The sequence below is a fragment of the Chelonoidis abingdonii genome, chromosome 1, assembly GCF_003597395.2.
Source record: "Chelonoidis abingdonii isolate Lonesome George chromosome 1, CheloAbing_2.0, whole genome shotgun sequence".
Taxonomy (NCBI): domain Eukaryota; kingdom Metazoa; phylum Chordata; order Testudines; family Testudinidae; genus Chelonoidis; species Chelonoidis abingdonii.
The window spans coordinates 46,882,529-46,907,525 of NC_133769.1; the positions used below are offsets into that span (position 1 = coordinate 46,882,529).

At 40.7% G+C, this 24,997-nt stretch overlaps 1 protein-coding gene across 3 annotated transcripts in view; it reads right to left on the reverse strand.

Moving 5' to 3' along the window:
* The window catches only part of KCND2 (potassium voltage-gated channel subfamily D member 2), a 477,005-nt gene that overhangs the window by 20,926 nt on the left and 431,082 nt on the right, over nt 1-24,997 (reverse strand). For all 3 annotated transcript variants that reach the window (XM_032796221.2, XM_032796219.2, XM_032796220.2), the window contains exon 3: nt 14,292-14,454. In XM_032796221.2, coding sequence (XP_032652112.1) covers nt 14,292-14,454 — 163 coding nt within the window. The remainder of the gene's footprint in view (nt 1-14,291; nt 14,455-24,997) is intronic.

Sequence of the window (24,997 nt, forward strand, 5' to 3'; positions counted from 1 at the left end):
CCACGCATACTTCTCCACTGGAGAACTGGCAAGGTTTGGAGGGCACGGTGTTTGAGCAACTGTGGAGGTGGACAGGACTACTCCGGTGCCTTTCCCTGTGGGGGAGGGAAGTGGTGTTCAATCAGCTAGTCCTGTCCATGCTCTGGCACCAGCTCAACACCCTGATCCTGGACCTAGGTTTCCTGGCCTACCTCCAGAAGGTGGTCCTGGAGTTCTTTTGGCCAAGACTGTACTGGGTCTCTGCAGGGGTCTTGAGTTTCCTCCTGGAGGAAAGAGTACACGGCCTGATCTGCCTTCACACTCAAATCTATGCCTTCTGCCTCCAGGCCCTGCAGAGACTTCTTTATAGTGCAGGTAGCCTAGTGTGGAGCAAGTTGGTGCACGCCTTCCTGCGTTGCTTCCAAGGGCTCCGATATGACCGGCAGCTCTTTTATCTCCATCCGAGAGGTCTTCCGTGAGACCTCTATGAGCTGCGGGTCTTCTACTAGGATCTCCTTTTGACCTGGAAGCTGGTATCTGCAACCAGATCTGTGGTAGCCGCTCAGGAGGTAGATTTCCATGTGGACCCCTGCTATACCATCCCCAGCTTGGTGTGCAGACAGTGGAGTGCCAGAGGATGGTCCTGTCAGAAGTCACCAGAATTGGAGACCGCCTGGACTATGACTGGGAGCCTGGGTGGATCCCCTGTCGCTTGCTCAGCGCATGGAGCTTTCCACCCTTTGCAGTGTGTACTTCAGGAGGTGAGGGCAGCTTTATTTCCTGCTTTTCACGCTTACCTCGAGCGGGTCTTGAAGGAGGGTGCTCCACGCCCACCCCACACCCCAAGCCTTCCAGATCTGTTCAAAGGGCCCTTTCCCCATGAGCCCTCCCCCCCCCCCCCCCGGCCATTCCACTCACACACTTTTAGCCGGTGGCATGACCTACAGCCGGTTCATTTTTGAACCGCGCCAAAGGCACATATGTACACACTCATGTGCCATCCTCTCCATATCCTCAACCCTCATGTCCCACCCCGACACTAAGTAGCGGGACCTATTGCCATCTCTTGAAAGTGAGAAACCCTGGGGGGTCAGCCTATATTCCACCTTGGTCCCAGGGCCCACCAGGGATATTGATTGGTGGCTCCTGCACAGAGCTGTGAGCACGGGCGTGTGCCTGGCATGGTTCACCTCGTCCCTGATGCCTGTCCCTTTTGCGGCATAAGGGAGACACCGGTGCACGTCTACCCTCAGTGCACCAGGTTGCAGCCCCTTTTCCTGTTCCTCCTAGACCTACTGTTGCATTTTTGGCTGCACTTCTCCCTCCACCTTTTCTTATATGCACACCCTATCTATGGCCCCACAAAGTCGCGGGACCTCCTCATCAACCTCCTCCTACTGATGGCCAAAGTGGCCATCTATAATACCAGGGAGAGGATGTTGGCTGAAGGGGTTCTCCATGACTTGGGTCCTATTTCCGTTCCTCTCTCCGTTCATGTATCTGGGTAGAGTTCCTCTGGGCGAAGTCTGCTGGCTCCCTTGACACCTTCAAGGAGCAGTGGGTGCTGTCCAAGATTTTCTGCTTGGTGTCCCTTTCCAGTTCCCTACTTTTGACCCTTTGACCGTCACACCATGTCCTTGTTATTTTTTCTGTTCCTCTCCCTGCCCAGTAATTATTTGAGTCCCTGGCTCAGTGGATCCTCCCCATAGGTTGGGGGAGGGTCCTTTAGTTGTGTGCAGGCTTGTGCCTGTCCAGTTCCCTGGAACCCAGTAGGACCACTCTCTGGTAGCTGTCCAAAGGAGGTGCTAATCTGTGGGTGGAGGATGATGGATGGAAGATGATTGAGCTTCCTTAAGAAATGTTTGGTAAAATTGTCAGTTTGAACTATTGAGTCACATGGTGTAGACTAAACAGTGGGAAGCTAACAATAGAGAAGATATCTTATGTTTAAAGAGAAGACTCTCAAGATCAATAATACCGAAAGCAGAAGTTGCAGACTAGTCTTCACTTTGTTGGCTTCCTGGAAAGTGTGGAGTCCTCAGTATGATTCCTGCAGAAATTTTAATGACTGGTTCCCTGTATATCAAAGTGAGATTGACTTTGTCGTCATGCTCAATCCATAGATTTCTGGTTCCTAAAGCCAAGTGCAGAACAATGATTTAGCAAACTTGAACTTTGTTAGTAGACTATAAGCTCAAGTGAAGAGTTTAGAGCTACTGCAGTAGAAGAGAGAGTTCAATGTTCTGTTTTGAGGTAATATGACTTTTTCCATTCTCAATAATTACTAGGTTGAAGTTTTCAGAAAATAGGGGGATAGTTCTTCTCCAACTCCTATGGCATCACAGAATAAACCCATTTGTTTACTGTTTCACTCCTGCTAGTATAATATGATCCTGGAATAGCGTGCATGGGGAGAGACAGAGTCACTGCATTAGCCAAATATCTTCTCCAATCATGATCTGGATCAGTTCTGAGGAATGAAATTATTTTTCTTTTTCTGCCTCATACTTCCAAAGGGAGAGAGAGTGTTCTCAGCAGACAGCCAAGGAATCCGAGAAATAGAGTGGAAAGCAACTATGGAGACAATTCTGCTTGCAGCATGTGACACATGGTTACAGGTATGATATTGGTAAACCAAGTGCCAGCTCTGGCCAAGGCCATAGGCATTAGATAAAAACTGAAACTCATAGCTGAAAACCAAACCAACTCATCTGTTAGTTCTGTTCAAAAGAGGTATTAGTCTTATAAGAATCAGAGGGGTAGCCGTGTTAGTCTGGATCTATGAAAGCAGCAGAGAATCCTGTGGCACCTTATAGACTAACAGAGGTTTTGTAGTGACTACCTGCGTCTGACGAAGTGGGTATTCACCCACGAAAGCTCACACTCCAAAACCTCTGTTAGTCTATAAGGTGCCACAGGATTCTCTGCTGCTTTCACAGTCTTATAGAAAGTATTTAGTGTTTAGACTGTATGAAATGCTTGTAAATTGGTGCATCCATTAATCTTACTTGCAATGTCTGTATTCTATGCTACGAAGGTAAAATATATGCTTGTTTTATAATTGTAAAAATCCTGCTCTGAACTTGAGTCTTCAGATGGGAAGACTTGCTCTCCCTGCCCATCCGGGAGGATTATTAAAAATTAAGTGGGCCATTGTAGGACAAAAGTTTTATTGATTGCCCCTTTCACCCACGAAGAAGTACATGCAGAAGGCTTCATCCCATCGGTTTGAATGCTGGAAGAGGGAAATAAAAATAGCTAACTTGAAAATTTATCATCTTTGTTGTCTGGATTCTTACAAGGGCTAGCACTGAGAAACAGGAAGCAGAGATCCCCAGGGTCAACCTGGGTTAAGCCCTAAAAAGACATTCAGTCCTGACATATTACTACATATCTGTCATCTTCTGAATCACAGACTGCATATAGGATTGCTTGCTTTAACCTGTAAATAACTCCTTTTTTTTCCTAGTTAATAAACATTTAGTTAATTATAAGATTGGCTACATGCATTGTCTTTGGTATAAGATCTAAGATACAAATTGATCTAGGGTGAGTGACTGGTCTCTTGAGACTGGAAGAACCTGAATATTTTGTGATTTTTGGTGTAAGTGATCATTTATCACTAAGTCCAGCTTGAGTGGGTGGCAAGACAGACTGGAGAGCCCAAGATTGCACAACAAATCTGTGACAGAGCCAGGAACCAGATATCCTGACTTTCATTCTAATGTTTTAAATTCTAGAAAATGCTTCTCGCAGGGAGACTGATCACAAGCCTACTGAAGTGAACAGAAGTCCATTCATTGCATTTAATGGGCTTTGGATCAGACCCTAAAAGATAACTAGTTCACTGCTCCTGGTGGCTTCAGACCCTCCCCACAACTGACTTAATAAAGGCTTAGGCCAGCCAAAGGATTGTAAGCACTATACATTATGCAATAAATTCTCATGGAGGAGGCTGGATAATTTCATTGTCTAAGTTAAGGTTGCAAAACTATCAGAATGGAAGAGATGTTTATTCAAGATCAGTTCTATATATTGCTGGTTGCTAGTACAGACAAAAAACAAAATAAAATCTGATTTCCACTCTGAAACCTGATGCTCTAAATTCTTCCAAACTTTTATGTCTTTGTAAAAATAGGAGAAAGGGTCTTTGTTATTGAAACAAAAACAAAAAACCCTACATCCAAGGACAGGAAAATTACATACATTTGTTATGATAGGTTTTTTTTTTTTTTTAATAACAAGATGCATTCAAAGGTGTTTATGGGTATATGGACTATGGCAGGGGAATGCCACTTTCGGTAGCTCTGAACGCTGTCAAATATTAGGTGTCATTGGGGCTTGAGGTGAACTTTATGGCCTGAGCTCCCAAGTGCTAAGATAATACAAATAAAATAACAACAATAGCTTCTAGTTGTCATGTCTATTACAAAGTTCTTTGAGGGAATAAATCACTCAGTCAGATCCCATGTAAAACCACCTTTTAAAAATTCAGATCCTTTGGTTCAGATCTTTGAGGGAAGATAGCAGGCTCAAAATGTTAAACACTAGTCCTTCATCTGTGTTCCCTCTCTTTGCCAGGGCAATGGGCTTCCAGCTGCCATACTCAATCTTCCTGGGAGATGTGAAACAAAATAGATATAGTTTGCCAACCAATATCTGAGAAGATTCCTAAATGGTGTTGGGTTGGTAAGTGCGAGCTTGAGTGAGAAGAGTCTGAGCATGGCAGTTCCCAGCATGTCTTCTGGAGGAAGAAGGAACTGAGAAGAGTAGGAAGAAGACTGCCACATAAATGAGGGGCTCATAAAAATGGGATCATACACTTCCATCTACTACAGAGTGTGGAGGGTAGAAAAATATGTCCGCAATTCCACTCAATTCACAGAAAGGAGAGAACACAGTGGCTCCTCTGTATTTTTCCCCTGCCCTTCCGACACCGAGAAGGCATTAGTGCTGGCACTCTATGGAATAGAGAATCCCTGGTGCTACGTTTTAGGCTGAAGGAACGGGGGGCAAGCTTTGTTTCATAACATGCTCCCTTCATTTCCAGGTGGATTTCCAAGCAAATCCATGTCCAATAAACACTGCTGGTTGTTCTAATAATTAATTCTGCTGCTTCTTTTTAAAATTGTCACAGCACCAATGATCATATAATATGCTGCCAAAAAGGAACTGTTCTGAGATGTTTATATTTGGCTGCTTTTGACAGAGTGCTCTAATGCAACTTAATAGAGGTATAATATAAGTTTAGTCCCCGAGAGATGCCAGGTGGAGAATGTTTGGTTTCTGTACGTCACAAGAGGAAGAGAAGATGACATTTTTTCATTAGTGCCTGTCACCAGAACGTTTTGTCAGATACTTCTTTTTTTCAGCCAACACAAACCTCGTCCAACTCTCCTTTTGAGCAGCAGTGCCTGCAAAAAGAGCGAGGACTAAACTCCTCCACAGAAAACCATCCTCTTTACTGTGGAACTTTCCATTTCTTCCCTTAGTCCCTAGGACACTGATGTTTTGTAAATATGGCTGCAGCAGTAGAAGTGCTCTGTGAATTTTTGCAATCTTTGGGGAAAGTACAAAATATGTGAACTAGAAAGGCTCTTTTAGCTGCTTTGGTAAAATTCCACCGTAGTCTTCAGTCTTAAACTTTCCAGCAAATGGACTATCAGCTCACATTCTTATGGGTGTCCAACTTCTTTTCTCCATGATGATAAAGGTTCCATACACCTCTTTTGAGCTCTTTGCTTTTCTTCTGTCTTTTGAATTTACGTTTATAGATTAGTCCCCCAAATTTCATAAATGTTTAGATGTAGCACCAGCACAAAACATAGTAATATTAATATTATTCCATGGTAGGAACTCTGCAAAATGGAAGCTTCTTATGCCTCACTGGAAATTAGCTCTATCAGATTTACCAAGAGATACATTTGGTCCATTTTAATCAGCTTTTTCAATAGCACAAAATGCAACATTAATAGTGTTGTGTCCATTCTGCTGGCCACCAAGATAGCTACCTCTCTTCCTATCGCTACGGAAACAGTACAAATTCTCTAGTTAGTGTTTGGTCAGCACCTTCATGATCTTCTAATGTAAAGATAAGAACAATACCTTAATGCAGTGATACTCACATTGAGGCTTGCGAGCTGCAAGTGGCTATTTAATGTGTCTCCTGTGGCTGTTTGCAGCACATGATATTAAAACACTGTGATTTAATTATTAACCAATCAGGATACTTTTAATATATTATTTAGTGTTTACAATTGATACTAATGACACAATGAATTCACACTACTGTGGCTCTTTGGGGTAACGTTGATTGCTAATTTGGCTCCTGAACCATTGAGGGTTGAGTATCACTGCCTTAATATGTCATGTGGATTCAAGAACAATGGACTAAATGACCTGAATTCTCAGTTCCACTAAGGACCCTTTACACCATTCTGGTACTATAAAGTGGCTTTACAGTGGGTGTAAGTGTAATTTACACTTATATCTAACAGAGCTCAGGCCAATATTTCTTGCTTTGCTTTATTGTTTTCCACTAACTGCACATAATTTACTTTAGCTTGGTGATGAGAATTTAAATGACATCAACATTTAGTGAAGAAGGAAGTGTTGTTTATATTCAAATTGATATCCTGCATTTAAAAAATGGCAGTTCTATAAATAATTGCTCACTAAGCACAAGCTTAACATGCTTTATTACTACATTCAAAAATCTGGGCTGAATTCTTACATCAGATATACCTCTGTAATCTCAACGAAGTTAACATTTCAATTAAGTTTTGAACAACGGTAGCCGGCATTATGCCCTAATGGAAATGCTCTGCCTTGAGCTGCCAGGTGCTATTAAGCAGTTGTTGCACTTTACAGAGCTAGTTGTACTTCAGTAATATCTAAAGTTATTCGTAACTTGACAGATAGATACGTTATGTACACAATCAGTAAGTAAAATAAAAGATCAGCCAACCTTCAGGATAAAAGTTGCTATATAAAAGTGTAAAATCCTTGTCAGATCATGATCACATAAAAGACCATATACTTAATTTATGGTACCAGTTAATTCTTTGGACATTATTAAGGAATGATGAAATCCTCTTCTGGGGAGAAAGTGATCATTGAGACTGGCAATCAAGGACTCCTCAAGATATCTAGGGACCATTGTTGGTAGACTCTGAAGGAGCTACTCTTATGGCTTGTCTACACTTACCAGAAGATTGATACTATGATAATCGATTCACCGGGGGTTGATTTAGTGGGTCTAGTAAAGACCTGCTAAAACAACCACCGATTGCTCGCCCATCAACTCCTGTACTCCACCTGATTGAGAAGATTAAGAAGAGCTGATGGGAGAGCGTCTCCTGTTGAAGTTGTGTACTGTGGCCTCCGCGGTAAGTAGATCTAAGCTATGTTGATTTGAGTTACCCTATTCATGTAACCCAAATTGCATAGCTTAGATCGGCTTTTCCTTTTAGTGTAGACAAGGCCTGAGATTCCTTGGCTGATAATACATTAAACATACCATAGGGGTTAATGGATAGCTATACAAAAGGTGAAGCAAAAGAGGGGATGGAAAACAGGGAGAGCATTTAGGAAGAAACATTGGGTCTACAGAAAAGAGAAGCATATAGTATTATTATAAATAACTGTTAACATTCAACCCATGATACCCCGAATATATGTAACAGGAAAACCTGTGCCTAACTGAAAATGTCCTTTAAGTAATAGAGTCTACAGATCAGGTAAAATGGGTACTTCAGCCTGCTTCCAGCTTGGGGGAAGAACTATACCTGTCAGTCACTGGCAGCAGGGGAATGCCCTGTCTTCTGAATTTCCCTCCAGTTGAGGTAAATTTCACAGCCAGAATAATTCAAATCTACTTTCCTAAATTACATATTGCAGTAAATATACTCTGAAGAAAAGGCACAACAATTTCTTCTATGGCACAACATGGTAAATTCTGCCCACCAAACCCAAGTCTTCAGATGTCAATTTCCATCCGTATTCTGGATGATACACTGGTCTCCAGGGTGAGTCATATCTGTGGACCTTATTACTTGAAGAAAGGAAATTTTCATATAAGCACGGATACATTTTACTGTTCTTATTCATGCTAAGGTTCACAGATCTCGCTACAAATGGATTTTAATAGCAGTGTGCATTCAGGGTGGGAAGCGGGATCATTCTTTTAAAGTGGACATCAAAAGTTAAATTGATTATATATAAATATCTCTTCTACCTTTCCCCTCTAAAATGTGGAGAAGACTGCTGTCAAAAGTAAAGAAATCGTGTTGGCTACGATTGGATGACCAACACAAAGAATTTGGTGAATTTATGTATTGATGGCCATGTAGTCGTCTAATATATCTAAATGCAGAAGAGGACGACTACTCTGCCCTGAGCCTATTAGTTCTTCTAAGGACTGGACTTTGATGCTTAACCAAAGGAGGTACATTTCTTGAATTTACTTAGGGAATGAATGCCATGGCAGCATGAGAGGACTACCTTTCTGAATTAAAATTACAATACTGTATCTTATTGGAGAAAGCTCCCATTTAAAATAAACTCATCTGATTGGAAAACATAGCCATTGAGAGACCCACTCTAATAGATAGGAAGTATAATGACACCTCCTGCAGGGCTTCAGTCTGGGTAGTGCTATAAGGAGAAGAATGAGGTTCCAAGGTCATGCTAGTACACCTCAAATAAAAAAATAGTAAGACGACCAAAAAAATGCCACCATGGCTAAACAGCAGACTAAAAGAGGTGATTAGAGGCAAAAAGGCATCCTATAAAAATTGCAAGTCAAATCCTACTGAGGAAAATAGAAAGGAGCATAAACGTAGGCAAGTCAAGTGTAAAAGAATAATAAGACAGTCCAAAAAGGAATTTGAAGAGCAACTAGCAAAAGACACAAAAACTAACAGCAAAAATGTTTTAAGTATATCAGAAACAGGAAGCCTATCACACAGTCAGTTGGGTCACTGGACGATCAAGGTGTTAAAGGAGCAGTCATGGAAGACAAGGCTGTTGTTAAGTATCTAAATAAATTCTTTGGATCTGTCTTCATTGCAGAGCATGTGAGGGAGATTCCCAAACCAGAGTCATTCTTTTTAAATGACAAATCCGAGGAACTGTCCCAGAGTGAAGTGTCAGTAGAGGTGGTTTTGGAACAAATTGATAAATTAAACAGTAATAAGTCACCAGAATAGGATGGTAGTCACTCAAGAGTTCTGAAGGAACTTAAATATGAAATTGCACAACTACTAACTGTGGTATATAACCTATTGCTATCCAGATGACTGGAGTATAGCTAATGTAATGTTGATTTTTAAAAAAAGGCTAGAGAGGCTATCCTGGCAATTAAGGCTGGCAACCTAACTTCAGAACCAGGCAAATAGGTTGAAACTATAGTAAAGAACAGAATTATCAGACACATAGATGAAGACGATGTGCTGGGGAAGAGTCAACATGGATTTTTTAAAGGGAAATCATATCTAATCAATCTACTAGAATTCTTTGAGGGGGTCAACAAGCATGTGGACAAAGGTGATCCAGTTGATATAGTGTACTGTGACTTCCACAAAGCCGCTGACAATCTCCCTCAGCAAAGATTCTTAAGCAAATTCCTCTCATGGATCAGTTAAAAGATAGGAAACAAAGAGTAGAAATTAATGGTCAGTTTTCACAATGTAAAGTCATAAATAATGGGATTCCCCCAACGCTCTGTACTGGGACCTGTGCTGTTCAAAATATTCATAAATAATTTGGAAAAGTTTGTAGATGACACTAAATTACTCAAGACAGTTAAATCCAAAGATGACTGTGAAGAATTACAAAGGGATCTCACAAAACCGGGTGACTGGAGAACAAAATGGCAGATGAAATTCAATGCTGGTAAATGCAAAGTAATGCATATTGGAATACATAATCCCAACTATATATACAAAATGTTGAGGTCTAAATTAGCTGTTATCACTCAAGAAAGAGAGCTTGGAGTCATTGTGGATAAATCTCTGAAAACAGCTGCTCTTAAAAAAGCAGCACCAGTCAAAAAATTTAAGAGAATATTAGGAAAGGGATAGATAAGACAGAAAATATCATAGTGCTAGTATATAAATCCATGGTATGCCCACACCTTGAATACTGCATGCAGCTGTGGTCGCCCCACCTCAAAAAAGATAAATTAGAAATGGAAAATGTACAGAGAAGGGCAACAAAAGGATTAGGAATATGGAACAGCTTTTATACGAGGAGAGATTAAAAAGACTGGGATTGTTCAGTGTAGAAAAGAGATGACTAAGGGGTGATATGATAGAGAGCTATAAAATCATGAATGCCGTGGAGAAAGCGAATGGGCAAGCGTTATTTACCTGTTCACATAACACAAGAACCAGGGGTCACCCAATGAAATTATTAGGCAACTGGTTTAAAAGAAACATACTGAAGTACTTCTTCACACAACACCTAGTCAACCTGTGGAACTCATTGTCAGGAGATGTTGTGAAAGCCAAAAGTATAACTGGGTTCAACAAAGAGTTAGATAAGTTCATGGAGGATAGGTCCATCAATGGCTGTTAGCCAAGATGGTCAGAAACATAACCCTAAACCTCTGACTGCCAGAATCTGGGAATGGATAATGGGGGATGAATCAACTGATAATTGCCCTATTTTGTTCATTTTCTCTGAAGCATCTGGCGCTGCCCACTTTGGAAGACATGACACTGGACTCGATGCACCAATGTTCTTATGCTCTATGACCTTGCAGCGTTGGAGTAAGGTTGATGCTCTAAAATAGAGTGTTTAGGGGTTGATAATTGTACAAAACTTCTTTCTCTTGAATGTGCTGACAACATATTACAGAGACTTTACATTTTAACTTGGACATTTATATGCCCACAGTAAAATCCTCCTGGAAGAACTCAAGGCTATGTTTCACTTATTTAACAGGATAGTTAAACTATTGTCTTCGTATCAGCTAACAGAATATGTTCTATTTGTTGACTTCTCTTCTGAGGTCTATGAGAGCAATAATTACTTTATCCAAGTATTCATTTTAAACCTGTCTGATCCCAGATGCAGGACTGGTCTTGCAATTGCAGACCTCTTCTGTGAGACAGAGACATCCAAAGATGCAACACTAGATTGATCAGCCCAGAGAGCCACAGTCGCTACAGCAAGAAAGGCATAAACGTTGTCAGTGTCACTCTCCCATTCCTCTCTTTTCTATTGTCCTGGGGAACAGTATAATAGCTGGTAAGACACATATCAGTGACCTTGCTCAGCTTTGCAAAATACCATTCCCCAACTTGCATCCTGTGTCCTCACACACACAGCGATCATAGGGTACTTTACTGTTTCAAGATGGAAAGGTGTTGATCAGCAGCCTACCAAAATGTCTTATGGTGAGTCAGATATTTCTGCTAACATTCTTCTGAGATGAGACCTGGGGTACCTGATAGTACCCATCCTTAGCTCAGCTCTGTGTTTGACAGCCCTGACAATCCCATGTGTGTTTGTCCTGAATCCAAGACATTCCAGGAACCGCATTATACAGTGCTTTTCTGTCATCTTTCTCTCTGTACAGAAACCTGGTCAGAAAAATTGTGTGGCAAAAGATAAGCAATTTCCTTCTTTCCTGAAGCCAATATTATTGTCTGATCCTGGAGAGACACTCTTGAAGCACAGGATGAACAGTAATGATTGAAGTTGGGAAAAGAAAAATGCTGCCATCCCTCTGCAAAATATAGGAATTGTCTAAGGAGGGTTAAAATGGGAATGCTTTGAAGATAAGTCTCTTTTAAGAACTTAGTGAAATTAGGAATTTACTAAATTGAGTTTATCAGCCTTTAAATTCCAGGGCTTGACACCTTCTTTTGTCTCCCTGTCAGTTTCTTAGAGGCAGCCTGGTGCAGGATTGTTATTCTTCTGCTATCCCTTTCTACTTCCCTTCCCTCTCTGTTCTCCCTCCTTTATAGCTGGCTTCATTTTCTTTATTGGTCACAGCTGTGGGTGCTTGTCTCCAAGACTGACAGTTCTGGGAGTGGTGCGAGGGTGTGGTCAGCCTGATTACTGGTAAACAGGGAAGGATCTCCTCTCCCTTCAGCCTCAACTCTGTATGGGGTTTGTAATGCTCATTACAGTCACTATGATAGCTGGGAACTGATTTGTCTCAGCATCTAATCCAGGGGTCAGCCACCTTTCAGAAGTGGTGTGCCAAGTCTTCATTTATTCACTCTGATTTAAGGTTTTGCGTGCCAGTAATAAATTTTAATGTTTTTAGAAGATCTCTGTCTATAAGTCTATAATATATAAGTAAACTATTGTTATATGTAAAGTAAATAAGTTTTAAAAATGTTTAAGAAGCTTCATTTAAAATTAAATTAAAATGCAGAGCCCCCCGGACCAGTGGCCACTGAAAATCAGCTCACGTGCCGCCTTCGGCACACGTGCCATAGGTTGCCTACCCCCGATCTAATCCCAAATACCAATACTGTATGTACCTGTGTGAAACAGATGTGAATCCTATTCCCCATCCCAGTGTTAGCATTGCTTGTGAAAGCCTGGAGGGGCATTTAGGGTGTCCGATGACAGTCTCTATTTGTTAATTTATTTAGCGGTGGTAGTCTGATGTCACCTGAGGGTTTCTGTAGTCTTTTCTATAAGGCAACTATTCTGATGACACTGAATTGCCTCATCTTTCCATAAAGTTTTCCATTGTATCACCAAGACAGCTAGGAATGGATTTGTTTCAGCATCTGATCCCAAAGACCAAAGCCCCATGTACCTGTGTGAAACAGATCACAGAGTTTCCATGATCAAGGGAGGGTGCGGAAAGAATGCCTGCCTGGGTTTGGATGCCTATAAAGGGCCTATATAGTGAGAGGCCCCTTAGTCAAGTAAAATTGGACACAGAGATTTCTTTGAAAATAGTCAAGAGACTAGTGATACCTCTGTCCTCCAAGAAGCTGGGCTTATTTGTCTCTCCTCCCACACATGGGCTGTTTCTGGATCTTCCAAGGAAGGTACTGGCCTGGAGCTCAAGGATGGGCTCCCCAGAAGCTCCACTCCTCTCTGTTGAATGGAGCCAGGTAGGACTGTGTTTCCCCTGGAGGTCTCAGTCATGTTGTGTTTGGAGCCCTCCATCTGCGACCCATTGGGAAAAAGAGTGGGAGGAGGTGGCTGAGCCCTGCAATCAGAGGTATGGCTGGTGGCAGTGCTTAAACTGTGCCAGGGCTAGCTAGTGCTTAGCCCTGGCACCTCTAGGCTTGGCAGTTCATATCCCTGGCACCTTTGGGCTTGCTGCATCAGTTATGAAAGTAAAAAAAAATTGTTTGATCCCCATCACCTAATTGTGTGAGCCTCACCTCTCTTATTACAAATTAAGCACTGGCTGGTGGTGCAGGCTATGGGGACTCAGACACGATCTTCCGTCTGGTGCTCTGCCCTTCTGGCTTCACTCCCTCCTGGGGAATGTTTGCTTGCCCTGGGGCAAGTTTTTGTCCAATCCTGCCAGACACCTTTCCTGCTCGGGGAGGGGGCTAAGGTAACCTGGGCTGCATCTTATTCAGCACAGCCAGCCTCTCCAGTCCTGCCTGGCTCCTATTCCACTCAGGGAAGGGTGTAGGGAGGTGATCTGGCCCAGACAGGACTATGAGGGAAACCACATTCTTCCCACAGAACTGGCCGAATTCTTTAATGGGACACTCAATAATGTGAGGGAGCATGAGACACAGACCCTTCTATTTCTTGGCTTAGGCCTGTCCTTGAAGCCGGCAGGAGCACCAGCTGCAGTAAATGCCCCAGAAAGGGAAGGAGAGCTGACAGGACAATGTCCTCAAAAGCAAATGCAGCATTGGGACATGGCTGGGAATCAGACAGAACCAAATTGTTAGTCTAAAAACTTGAAATAAATTTAGAATTTTCCTGAGAAATCTGCAGGGAGGTCTGGCTGAGCCACTGGCCAGTGTGGAGGCAGAGAAACCTGGAGAGAACATCAGGAAGCAAGGTACTTCCCTACTCTCAGTGGCTGACAGGGCTGGTTCTGCCTCCAAGCTGCAAACAGCCTAAAGTACCCATTGTAGTGGATCTGCGGACATTACCAAGAAGAAGAAAGGAGCAATTTCTGCGTAAAAAAAAAGTTGAAACATACTTTAAAATTAGTAAATTTGCCTTAGGGCCCCTGCTACCATGAATGTATAGCAGCCCTCCTGTTAATAAATTATGGTCCCTTGGATGATATACAGCATATAAAAACCCCATGTGTTATCTACTTCGCACCAAATCAAGAGTGTGGGATGGAAGTGAGAGCGCACCTTTTGTGCCCTGCGCTTGTCTGCTCGTTGATTCTGGTGGTAGATACGACTGAAGTTGGAGACAATTACAGGAACTGGCAGAGCAATGACTAAGACCCCACTCAGGGAACAAATTGAACCAAAAATCTTCCCAGCTATTGTCTTCGGCACCATGTCACCATACCTGGGTTAAAGAAAACAAAATCTATTTAAAAACATTAACTACTCTTAAGTATCAGATTTTAAGTCAAACTAGCTAGAAACTATTTTTACTATAATTTGCAAAGAACATTTCATACACATATGCATTTGTCTGTTTGTCTATGTGCTGTATGTACGTATATCATTTCCATTTTAATTTAGTGCTTAAGTCTACGCAATTCCTCGATCTGGATTTAAATATTTTTTCATTCCTTCAAACCTCCTGGCAATCCACAGACTTGCTGGGACTTGCAGACACTTCTTTTTCATGCTAGATACTGGTTTTCTAGTAAAGGAGGAATACAGCAACATTAAGAGTTATCTAGAGGAACATCAACTGACAGCTTATAAAGAGGACTCTGTTCTCTACACTCAGTAGTTTGTTGTATGGTAGGCCAAAATGTGTAACTGAGTGCTACTGAGTTCAAGAATAAGCTAAATACCCTTAAATTACATTTGCTTTTTAATATGGTTGGGTTATTAATTACTATTAAACATTTACATAGGACTGTAAATTTGCATAGCATGTTATACAACATAGGTAAGACACACTCCCAATCCCAAAGATCTTACAGTCTATATAGGACAAAACCAAACACAAAGCAAGATGTAGGGATAACATTGCAGGAGAGGCAATATTTGGGAGTTGCTCTGATGAGAATAAAACATGTTTTACACAGGGATTTGAGGGATAAGAGAGAAGTGGGTGAAAACAGGGAGACTCATTTAGTAACTTGGCAGGTCCAAACCCAAGAATGAGAGAAGGAGATGAAGGGACGAGTAACACAAAGATGGGGGCAGGCATATGGAGCAGGAGGGGATATCAGTAGAAATGAGAGCAGAGGTATGTATCAGGGCAAGATTCAGTAGCCTTTAAGGTGAGGAGGAGCGGCTTGATTTTATAGGGTAAGAAATGAAGTGCTAATGGAGGGAATCAAGTCAGCAGGTGATAGTATAGCCTGGAACAACCTATGTAATGATGGTAATGACCATACTTATTTTATCTAAAAAGAACTGTCTAGTGGCTTTACAAGACCTGGCCAGAACAACATATAAAACTGTATGTTACACTGTTAGATACTAATGCACCTAGTGTAGTTTTAGTTTTGTTAATCACATTTGTTAAAAACTAGTGACATCAGTACTGATTCTGCAAAAATTAGTAGAAAGAGTAGCATAGGATGGGTTCTATCTTTTAAAGACTAAATGAGGATGGTGTGAGGAGCAGGTTATTTTAGGACTGGAAAGAGACCAGAAAGAGACCCATACTTTCCATTACGTTAGCAGCTGGATCTCACAATACAGGTGTCTCCAGCACCTACCTTACATTTTTTGAGGGTATAATCTTTATATTTCCCCCCAGTATAACACAAGACATGAAGTGGATTATATATTTACATATTTAGAAAGAATCATTTATACTTATGCATGATCTAAAATTTCAAGATGGTGCTTAAAGTTAGGTTTCTAAATCCACGTTAGGCACCTAAATAAACGACCAGATTTTCAAAAGTGCCAAGCTTCACTAATGGAACATTGAGGACAGTTAGAAGGCAGTTCTGGCTCCATTTTTGTTTGCATTTGTTGCAGAATAAAACACTCTGTTGGTAATATAACTGTATGTTTGTGCAAGTCTACTGCAGTTTGATGTTAATGGTAGCAAAGACCCTAGGCCAGTCAGCCTCCACTATTTCAGTAGCTATGTATGTATTCCAAGGTTGTGACACAGGATGATATTTTTCCATAGTATTTCAAAAAGAGTTATATAAAATTTAGAAATAAAATATTTAAGATTGTTTGTATAGTGAAGATGTTTTTCTGTGCCTGTTGTATTAAATGACAGTAAAAAGCAGGATTTAACTTCAGATATGAAGTATCCCAGTTCTGACCACCTTTCCTATTTCTACTTGAATAAGGAAAAGCAATAAAACATTTTCCAATTATAATCTCATTTGGCCCTTAGTTAATGTTAATAATATCCTCCACCTTATTGATAGCTCTAATTTGTGCATGGCAATAATTTGTCTAATTTAAGTTTTCTCCTGCTGATAAACACTGTGCTGAAGATGTTAAAGTGCACCTTATGTTCAGAAGAGTGACTATGTAGAAACGACAGCTTCTTAATCAACCCTGTGGGTAGTCAGAATCATAGCTGCTCAGTTTTGTGACAAAACTAAAGGTTTTCCTACATTTATTCTGTTTAGGTCTACTATGCTATGGGACCTGGTTTCTATTCTGGTATATGCACCAACAAGATAGTTAACTAAGTTCCAGCTGGAGGGCCAAATTTTACATTCAGTCATACCTGTAATAACCACACCACAATATCTTGTTCCTAGTGCTGATCCCAAGCCCAGATAAAGTGAGAGGGTTGGGCAGTGGCTTAGCAAGCCATCCCTGTTAAACATCTCTAGCTTTGACATGCAGAAGAAAAACACATACAACGTTAGCAATTTCATCTGCTTTATCTGCTTCAGCAGTTTTGTCTACTACTCACAATGGAACCAAACTTCAGGATTCATCTAAATCTTCTACTTCATGCAGAGGACTCACACTGTCTGATGATTCTTCCATAAATAGAAATGGAAGGGAAGTAACTGACATAAAGATGGTATGTCCCCTTCTGAAGAAACATCAGTATCTGAGGATGGAATGTCTGATCATTAACAGCAGTCGGAAAGAGGACTCTCCTGGCTAAAGAATTGGAAAGGTTGACTGTTGTATGTGGCATGCAGGAGACATGGTGGAATTTAAACACTGACTGCACAACTCTGACTTGTAGCAGTCAGACCTTTCAATTGTTGCATGCCTAACGACACATCTGAAGGGCACACTGGTGTTGCTTTGATTTTGTCCCTGTGGTGCAATCTGCACAACTGACTTCGCAGGCTTATTCTCCATGCCTGATAGCAATCATTTTGAGTTTGAAGGTAGGATGTATTGTAGTTATTAGTGGATATGCTCAACATGACACAAGGCCTGATGCTGAAAAAGATGCTTTTTATATCATGTTAGAGGACGTTGATAGAGAGTAAGATTATATGTGTGATGTCAGCATGTCATAAACAGATAGCTAAGGGTTAATGTTTCTTTTACCTGTAAAGGGTTAACAAAGAGAACCAAACACCTGACCAGAGGACCAATCAGGAAACTGGATTTTTTCAAAACTCAAGAGAGGGAAAAACAGAGAAAGCATATGTTTGGGGACGGCGGTTCCAGCTACAAACTGACCATGCTGCGCTAAAGTGGCTTCATACAGCCAAAGGGAACAACAAGAAACTTCTTCGTTGGAGTTTAGCTCTCCAAGATTTTGATTTTGAAATTCAACATTCAGGAGCTTCTAAGTAGACTGATGCACTCTCACGTGAGCGATTTCCGGAATACATTGTTAAAACTTGGTCCTTCTCAGAATGTAGAAGTCTTGTAGTTTACATAACTTATAGTATATGTAAAGGGCATGTGTTTTATTAATCTGTTTAGTCGGGTAAGATTCTAAGAAGAAATACACCAGCCAAGTGAATGTTTACCCACTGTCCTGTGATTGGGTGTGTGTGTCATAAACAGATAGCTAGGGTTAATGTTCTTGGACCAATGTAAAGGGTTAACAAAGGAACCCAAACACATGACCAGAGGAACCAATCAGGAAACGATTTTTCAAAGCTCAGGGGAGGGGAATGTGGGAGTCTGTGTCTTTGTCTGGTTTCTCAGCTATGAGGGGATTTTTTTTTCTTCTATCTTCAAGCTTTCTAATCTCAGTATTCAAAGTTGTAAAGTACAAAGGTAGAAAAAACAATGAGGCACTGTTATTGGTTTTGTGTATTTACAATATGTGTAGTTTGATGGAATGTTTAAATTGTCTACTCTTTTTGAATAAGTCTGTTATTATCATTTAATTTCTTATTAAGTAATAGCCTGTGTATTGTCCAACTTAATGCAGAGTACACGTCATGTGTTTTATCTTATCTTTTATATAAATGTTTTCTTTATTAAGACTTGTTTGAGTTTTTCTCTCTGTAGCTAAGGAAACGAAGGAAGAGGGGATTCTCTTTGTGGTTAATCTACGGAGGGTGAAGGCTGCTGCAGCACCAGGGAATTGGGTGGAGGGGAAGAGAGATATAGAATCATGTTCTGTTTACTTGTATTATGGGGTTGGTCTCTTGTGGAATAGAGAGACATCTTCTTGGTATTGGTGATGTAAAGAGATTGCATCAGTACCCAGTTAGCCCAGAGAGGAAAGATCTGGTGGGAGAGAGAGGGGGAAGGGAAAGTGGGTTATTTCCCTATTGTGGTAAGACAACAGGGACTTCTGAATTTTGGGCAGTTCCCAGGGAAAGGGTTTGGGGAAGACAATAGGTGTATGCCAAACCCTGGAATTTTTGGCACTGGGGAGCAGTGAGATCAAATCTGAGCTGTAATATAAGCTTGAGGGGTTCATGCAAGTGCACCCAGATTTTCTGAAGACGCAAAGGTACAGATTGGAAATCCTTAATGATAACAGCATATCCTCCACAGCAAGGCAGACTTATGGGAAGAGAAGGAGACTAATTAGAAAAATGAGCTGGCAGAGGTGGTGGTTATTGTTAGAATAGAGATATATTCAGGCACTGTCTGCAAAGGCCTATACTTTAAGAGAATTCTGAGGTGTATTCTTATCACTTACTAGTTATATGAGGTATAAAAGAAAGAATAAAATACACTGAGTGCTGTGTAATGGTTCTATACTGCCTAAGCAGACAAGAGGCAGCCTAAACTGGGAAGTGTAATAGGTCCAATGTCCTAACATTGCCAAACTAGTCAACATTTGAATAAGGATGCTATTGGGACTGTATAAGGAATACAATCCTGTCTGATACATTCTAATGACCTCCAGAGAAAGGAGAAGAGTCCTAAGAAGATTGTAAAAAGGAAAACTTAGTTGATAGCATCCTGTCTGGCAAGACTCATTATAATAGCTAGGATGTGAAATCCTCATTTCTGTAAATTGTTCTGTGACTGTAGTACTCCACTTCCCTATTGTTTGTCCTGGTATAAATCTCGGTCTGGTTCTGCCATTGTTCTGTCTGCTCTGATTAATTAATTTTGTTGGGTGGTAACAATTAAGATGGTGGGATATAATTGGTTAATAACAATGTAAACAATATGTTAGGATTGGTTAGTTAAATTTCCAGTAAATGAAATTGGTTATGGTATAGCTAAGCAGAACTCAAGTTTTACTATATAGTCTGCAGTCAATCAGGAAGTAAAGGGCGGGGGGGATGGGAACAGGGACTGTGGATGGGGGAATTGGGATCATGTTTTGCTAAAGGGGAGAATGGGAACAAGGGATGGGAACAGAAACAGGGACACAGGCAAGGCTCTGTGGTGTCAGAGCTGGGAAGGGGGACACTGAGGAAGGAAACTGGAATCATGCTTGCTGGAAGTTCACCCCAATAAACATTTAATTGTTTACACCTTTGTACTTCGGGTATTGTTGCTCTCTGTTCATGCGAGAAGGACCAGGGAAGTGAGAGGGTGAAGGAATAAGCCCCCTAACAGTTATGGTTGAAAGTAACACCTTGTTACCTGTCAGGGGTGATTTCAACTGCCATGTTGGTGAAGGGAGCCCAGTAGAAGGAGTGGTGGGTTAATTTGCATTGGTAATATAAATGCAAAAGAAGAGAAGTAGGTTGAGTGGTGTTTCTTAATGGCTTTTCAGTGGCAAATACATAGTTTGAAAAAAGAGACTCCCACCTAGTGACGTACTATAGTGGAAAAACTAAAGCCCAGGTGTCCTATATTTTGATAAGAAGAGAACATATGAAAATGGTGAAAGATGTAAAAGTTATACCAAGTGAATATGTTTCAGAACAATGTAACCTGAGAAATCAGGAGGGAAGATGAAATTGAGGAAGAAATGGGAGGTGGGGGAGTCAAGAGAAAGGAACAGTTCTGCCAAAAATATAAAGGAAGGCTTTCATGCTTTGCCAGCAACAATGAAATCAGTGGAGGAAGAATGGAGGAAATTAAAAGACTCTTTCATTAAGTCAATGGAGGTAACATGTGGCAGAACAAGTGGTAAGATGAGTGGTTTCAGAGAACAAGCTGATGGTGGAAGTCGGATGTACAAGTGAAATTAAAAAGAAACGATTATTCAAAGAGTTTGAGGAAGCAGGTTGTGACAATGAGTCAATCAAAAATGCATGCAAACAGGTAAAAAAGGAGACTAAAATAGATGGAAGATGATGATGGCAGGAAATTGGGTTTTGGGTTAGCATGAAAAAGGAACAGTGAAACACAAGGTAAGAAGAAATCTTTATGTGTGAAGGGTAGGACCTGTGTGGTGACTAACCCTAAAGAGGTGGTAGAGATATTGAAAAAAAGATTCCCAAAGGCTGTTAAATGTAAAGAGGGAATTGTGAATGGAAGTACTGCCAACACTTATGGGGATGCCTCAATAGTTATTGATTTGTGTAGAGGAGGAGATAGAGACATTACTGAATAAGGTGAAAAATGATAAAGCAGCTGGTGAAGATGAAATAACTGTTAATATGACAGAGGCAGTTGGAGATACAGGAACAAACTAGCTTCATAGATTACTATGAGTTTGTTGGTATCAAGCAAGGATACCAGAGGACTAGAAAATGGGATTGATTGTGCCTCTCTAGAAGGGTAAGGGTGGTACAAAAGATCCAAATACCTATCAGGGTATCACCCTGTTAAATTAACCTCAAAGTCCTTAAGAGAGTTTTGGACACACGGTTGATGTGCAAAGTGTAGCAAACTAAAGGAGAGCAGCAACATGACTTTAGGAAAGGAAGGAGTGCTATAGATACAGTATTTGCAATGAGACAGAAGTCTGAAAGAATGATAAATGAATGGGTTAACTGGTATGTAGCATTTTTTGATCTTGAGAAACCATATGACGTGGTTCAGCAGGAGCTGGTGTTTCAAGTATTGACACGGAGAGATTGAGGGAGGACTTCAAGAAGTGCAGATGATAGAGGAGCCATATGGAGGTCCAGAGCTATAGTGGTAACAACACATAGAATTTCAGAGAGTTGTGAGATGATGGCGGGGTTGAAACAAGACAGTGTGCTGAGTCCACTTCTCTTCATCCTAGGTATGGAGTTAATTAGTAGAAAAACCAAGCCAGTGGAGACACAGAGAAAACTAACATATGCTGATGATCTGGCCCTTTTGACTGACAGCAGAAAAGAATTGGTAAATATAATATAAAAGTGGGCATCTCTGTTTAAAGATCATGATTTAAAGGTAAATATAAAGAAAACTGAAACTATGCAAGAAGGGAAGGTGGAAGAAGAGCTGTTGATCAAAGTTTTAGGAGAGAATCTGAATCAGAAAAAAGAATTTGTTTACAGTAATTAGGAAGTAAACTTAGTACCATTGGAGAGAGATCAGGAGAACTGAAAAGAAGAACCCAGTGCGGATGGGCAGCAGTGAAAAAGGTGGCGAGAGTACTGTGAGACCAGCACTTAAGTAACAAACTGAAAGGAAAAGTATAGGCTGCTTATATTTGTTCCTGCCTGCAATATGGTTTGGAAATGGTGAATCTTATGGAGATGGAAAAAAAGAAGATACAGGTAGTAGCAGAAGAGAATGGCAGGCAACCAGATGACAGACAGAATGAGCATGGAAGAAATTAGGGGAAAGATGAATTTAGGACTCTCCTGGTGGTAACAGCTCATCTTAATTAATTAGCCTCTTACAGTTGGTATAGCTTTTCATGTTCTCTGTGTGTGTGTGTGTGTATCTATCTATCTATCTATCTTCTTACTATATGTTCCATTTTATGCATCTGATGAAGTGGGCTGTAGCCCACGAAAGCTTATGCTCAAATAAATTTGTTAGTCTCTAAGGTGCTGCAAGTACTCCTGTTCTTTTTAGGACTCTCAATCATAGATAGGCTGGAGAGCACACATTTGAGGTGGGCTGGACATGTGAAAAGAATGGGAGAATGGAAGAATGGCAGTAAAGAAATCTTTGGAGGAAGACGACAGCAAGAAAGGATGTTGAAGACTGAGGATATGATGGAAAGCTCTGTCAAGAGGAGTCTGAAGAGAAAAGGATTGAAACTCCAAGACCTAGAAACCTATGCAAGAGCAAGTAGTGAAGAATTGTTGGCACCTCGCAGAGGCAACATGTGGGGAGGCATGCGGGGTCATGTGTCCCCTCAGATTTGCTCCTTGGCGTGGACAGCATGCTCAGTAACACTGCTGAAGTCAGGTGCCCTCACTCTGCTCCCCCGGCCCTGACACTATCTGTAGTCATGGGTCCTCTCTGCAAGCCCAAGTGAAGTGAAGAGAAGGGAGGGTGAGTTTTGTAAAACTTTTATTATAAAATCTGAAAACTATCTTCTTACTTGACAACTGAGCAAATTTGATCTTGAAGTCACTGAAATACAACAAACATGGAAGCCGTTTATACAGTGACTTTTCAAAATAGGTAGTAGCTAAAACCTTAATGTCTGGTTCTTTCTCATCTTATTGTTACACAAATTATAATAGTGGGTGCATTTTCCTTCACATTTTTTCAGTTGCAATTTTTGCAAGTGTCTTTATCAAAATTGCATATACCACATATGAACCTATTATTGTGGAACATATCTTAGTCAATGCTCTGGTCCTCATTACTTGTATTAACTTTCTACCTAATTTTGTAACATAACAAAAGGACATCACAAGATTGTATACTTTAGCTGACTGAACAGAAATAGTACCACTGATTCCTGTATTAATCACATGTGCTCTGCTTTATTATCAAAGAAAGTGAAGTGAAAAGGATATGACAAACTAGATGTGCACTTGTGGTGTGTCAATTAAGCTATATCATACCAGAAGTCAAAACTGCATTATCAAATGAACACCTCTTGGGAAATCAATGAAATTTAGCTTTAATCTTGTGTTCAACAACAGACCATTGTTCCATGTCTGACTCCTCACTGTAAGGGATAATATCAAGTTAATGGATTGCCTCCTTATGCTGTTAGAACACCGGAACTTTCTAAGCGGTGGTCTGAGGAACATGGGTGTGACTTCCTATGGTTTTGCATCAGAAACATGTGAGCCGGGACTGTACCTTTTACAAGCTAACAACTAAATTTGTGGGATCTTGGATAACATGGGCATTAGGAAATTCCCACAACTGGTGTAATGTGTGGGATTATTAATGTGTGTCCTGTAACATTTACATTAGTAGATCAGTATTTGTCTATCAATGTATCCATCCATCTACAATACCTATTAGTTCTGTCAGTAGTGGTCATTGCACATCAGTTACTCTGCCTAATGGTGGAACATATTTTCTACTGATGTGGCCTCATTTCAAGAAACATCAGACAGTATTGTCCATATTTGTGGCATTGTGGGCTAACAGCACCATTCTTTGACCCATTTTGAATCTAATGCAGACCATTTTCTCAGATTGGTCCTCTGATGGGTTTAAGGCGGAAGCTGTCGAAATCCCTGCATTGAGTATGGAAAAGTCATAGTTCTGCACTACAACTCAAAAAATCATTTTTGCCATTTCTCCATGATGTGAGCGGATAGGGTAATGCTCAAAATTTTAAATGGAGAAGAGAGACACTTCCACATATTCCACTTAGGCCTGGTCTACACTACACTGTTAAACCGATTTTAACAGCGTTAAATCGATGTAACGCTGCACCCGTCCACACTACACTGCTCTTTATATCGATTTAAAGGGCTCTTTAAATCGATTTCTGTACTACTACAAAACAAGAGGAGTAATGCTAAAATCGATATTACTATATCGGAATAGTGTTAGTGTGGACGGAAATCGACATTATTGGCCTCATTATTTTACAGTAGCTACCCACAGTGCACTGCTCCAGAAATCGATGCTAGCCTCAGACCATGGACGCACACCACCGAATTAATGTGCCTAGTGTGGACGCGCACAATCGACTTTATAATATCTGTTTTATAAGATCGGTTTAAGCTAATTCGAATTTATCCTGTAGTGTAGATGTAGCCTTACAATTATTTATCTGGCCAAAAGAGTCTTTTTTTATAAAAGTGCAACAGAAGTGTAATTTTTTATTTTGGTGCAATAACATCACTTGCATGAAGCTATCACTCAGCAATCTTAACACTGTAAATATGTCTTAGGAACAAAGTTTGCTACAGAAGGAAATGTTAAACAAACTCCCAGAAAGAATTAAACTGGCCATAATAGGCATACTTCTAAATATGTAGGGCATACTACTTAGAAATAAATCTAGTGTATGCATTTTACACAGACTAAACATTGTTAAAGCAAACAGTTAAAAATGACCAGCATTTCAGGCATAATAAATGCAATAAATGCAAAGCCCACTAGAGGGCATAAAACACCATTAGAAAACTAACATTTATTTGGGCATAGACTTTTGTGGGTAAAAAAAAACAACACTTCTTCAGATGCCCAAATAAATGTGTTAGTCTTTAAGGTGCCACCACACTCCTCATTATTTTTTGTGGATACAGACTTACATGGCTACGCCTCTGATATTAGAAAACTGTCATTTC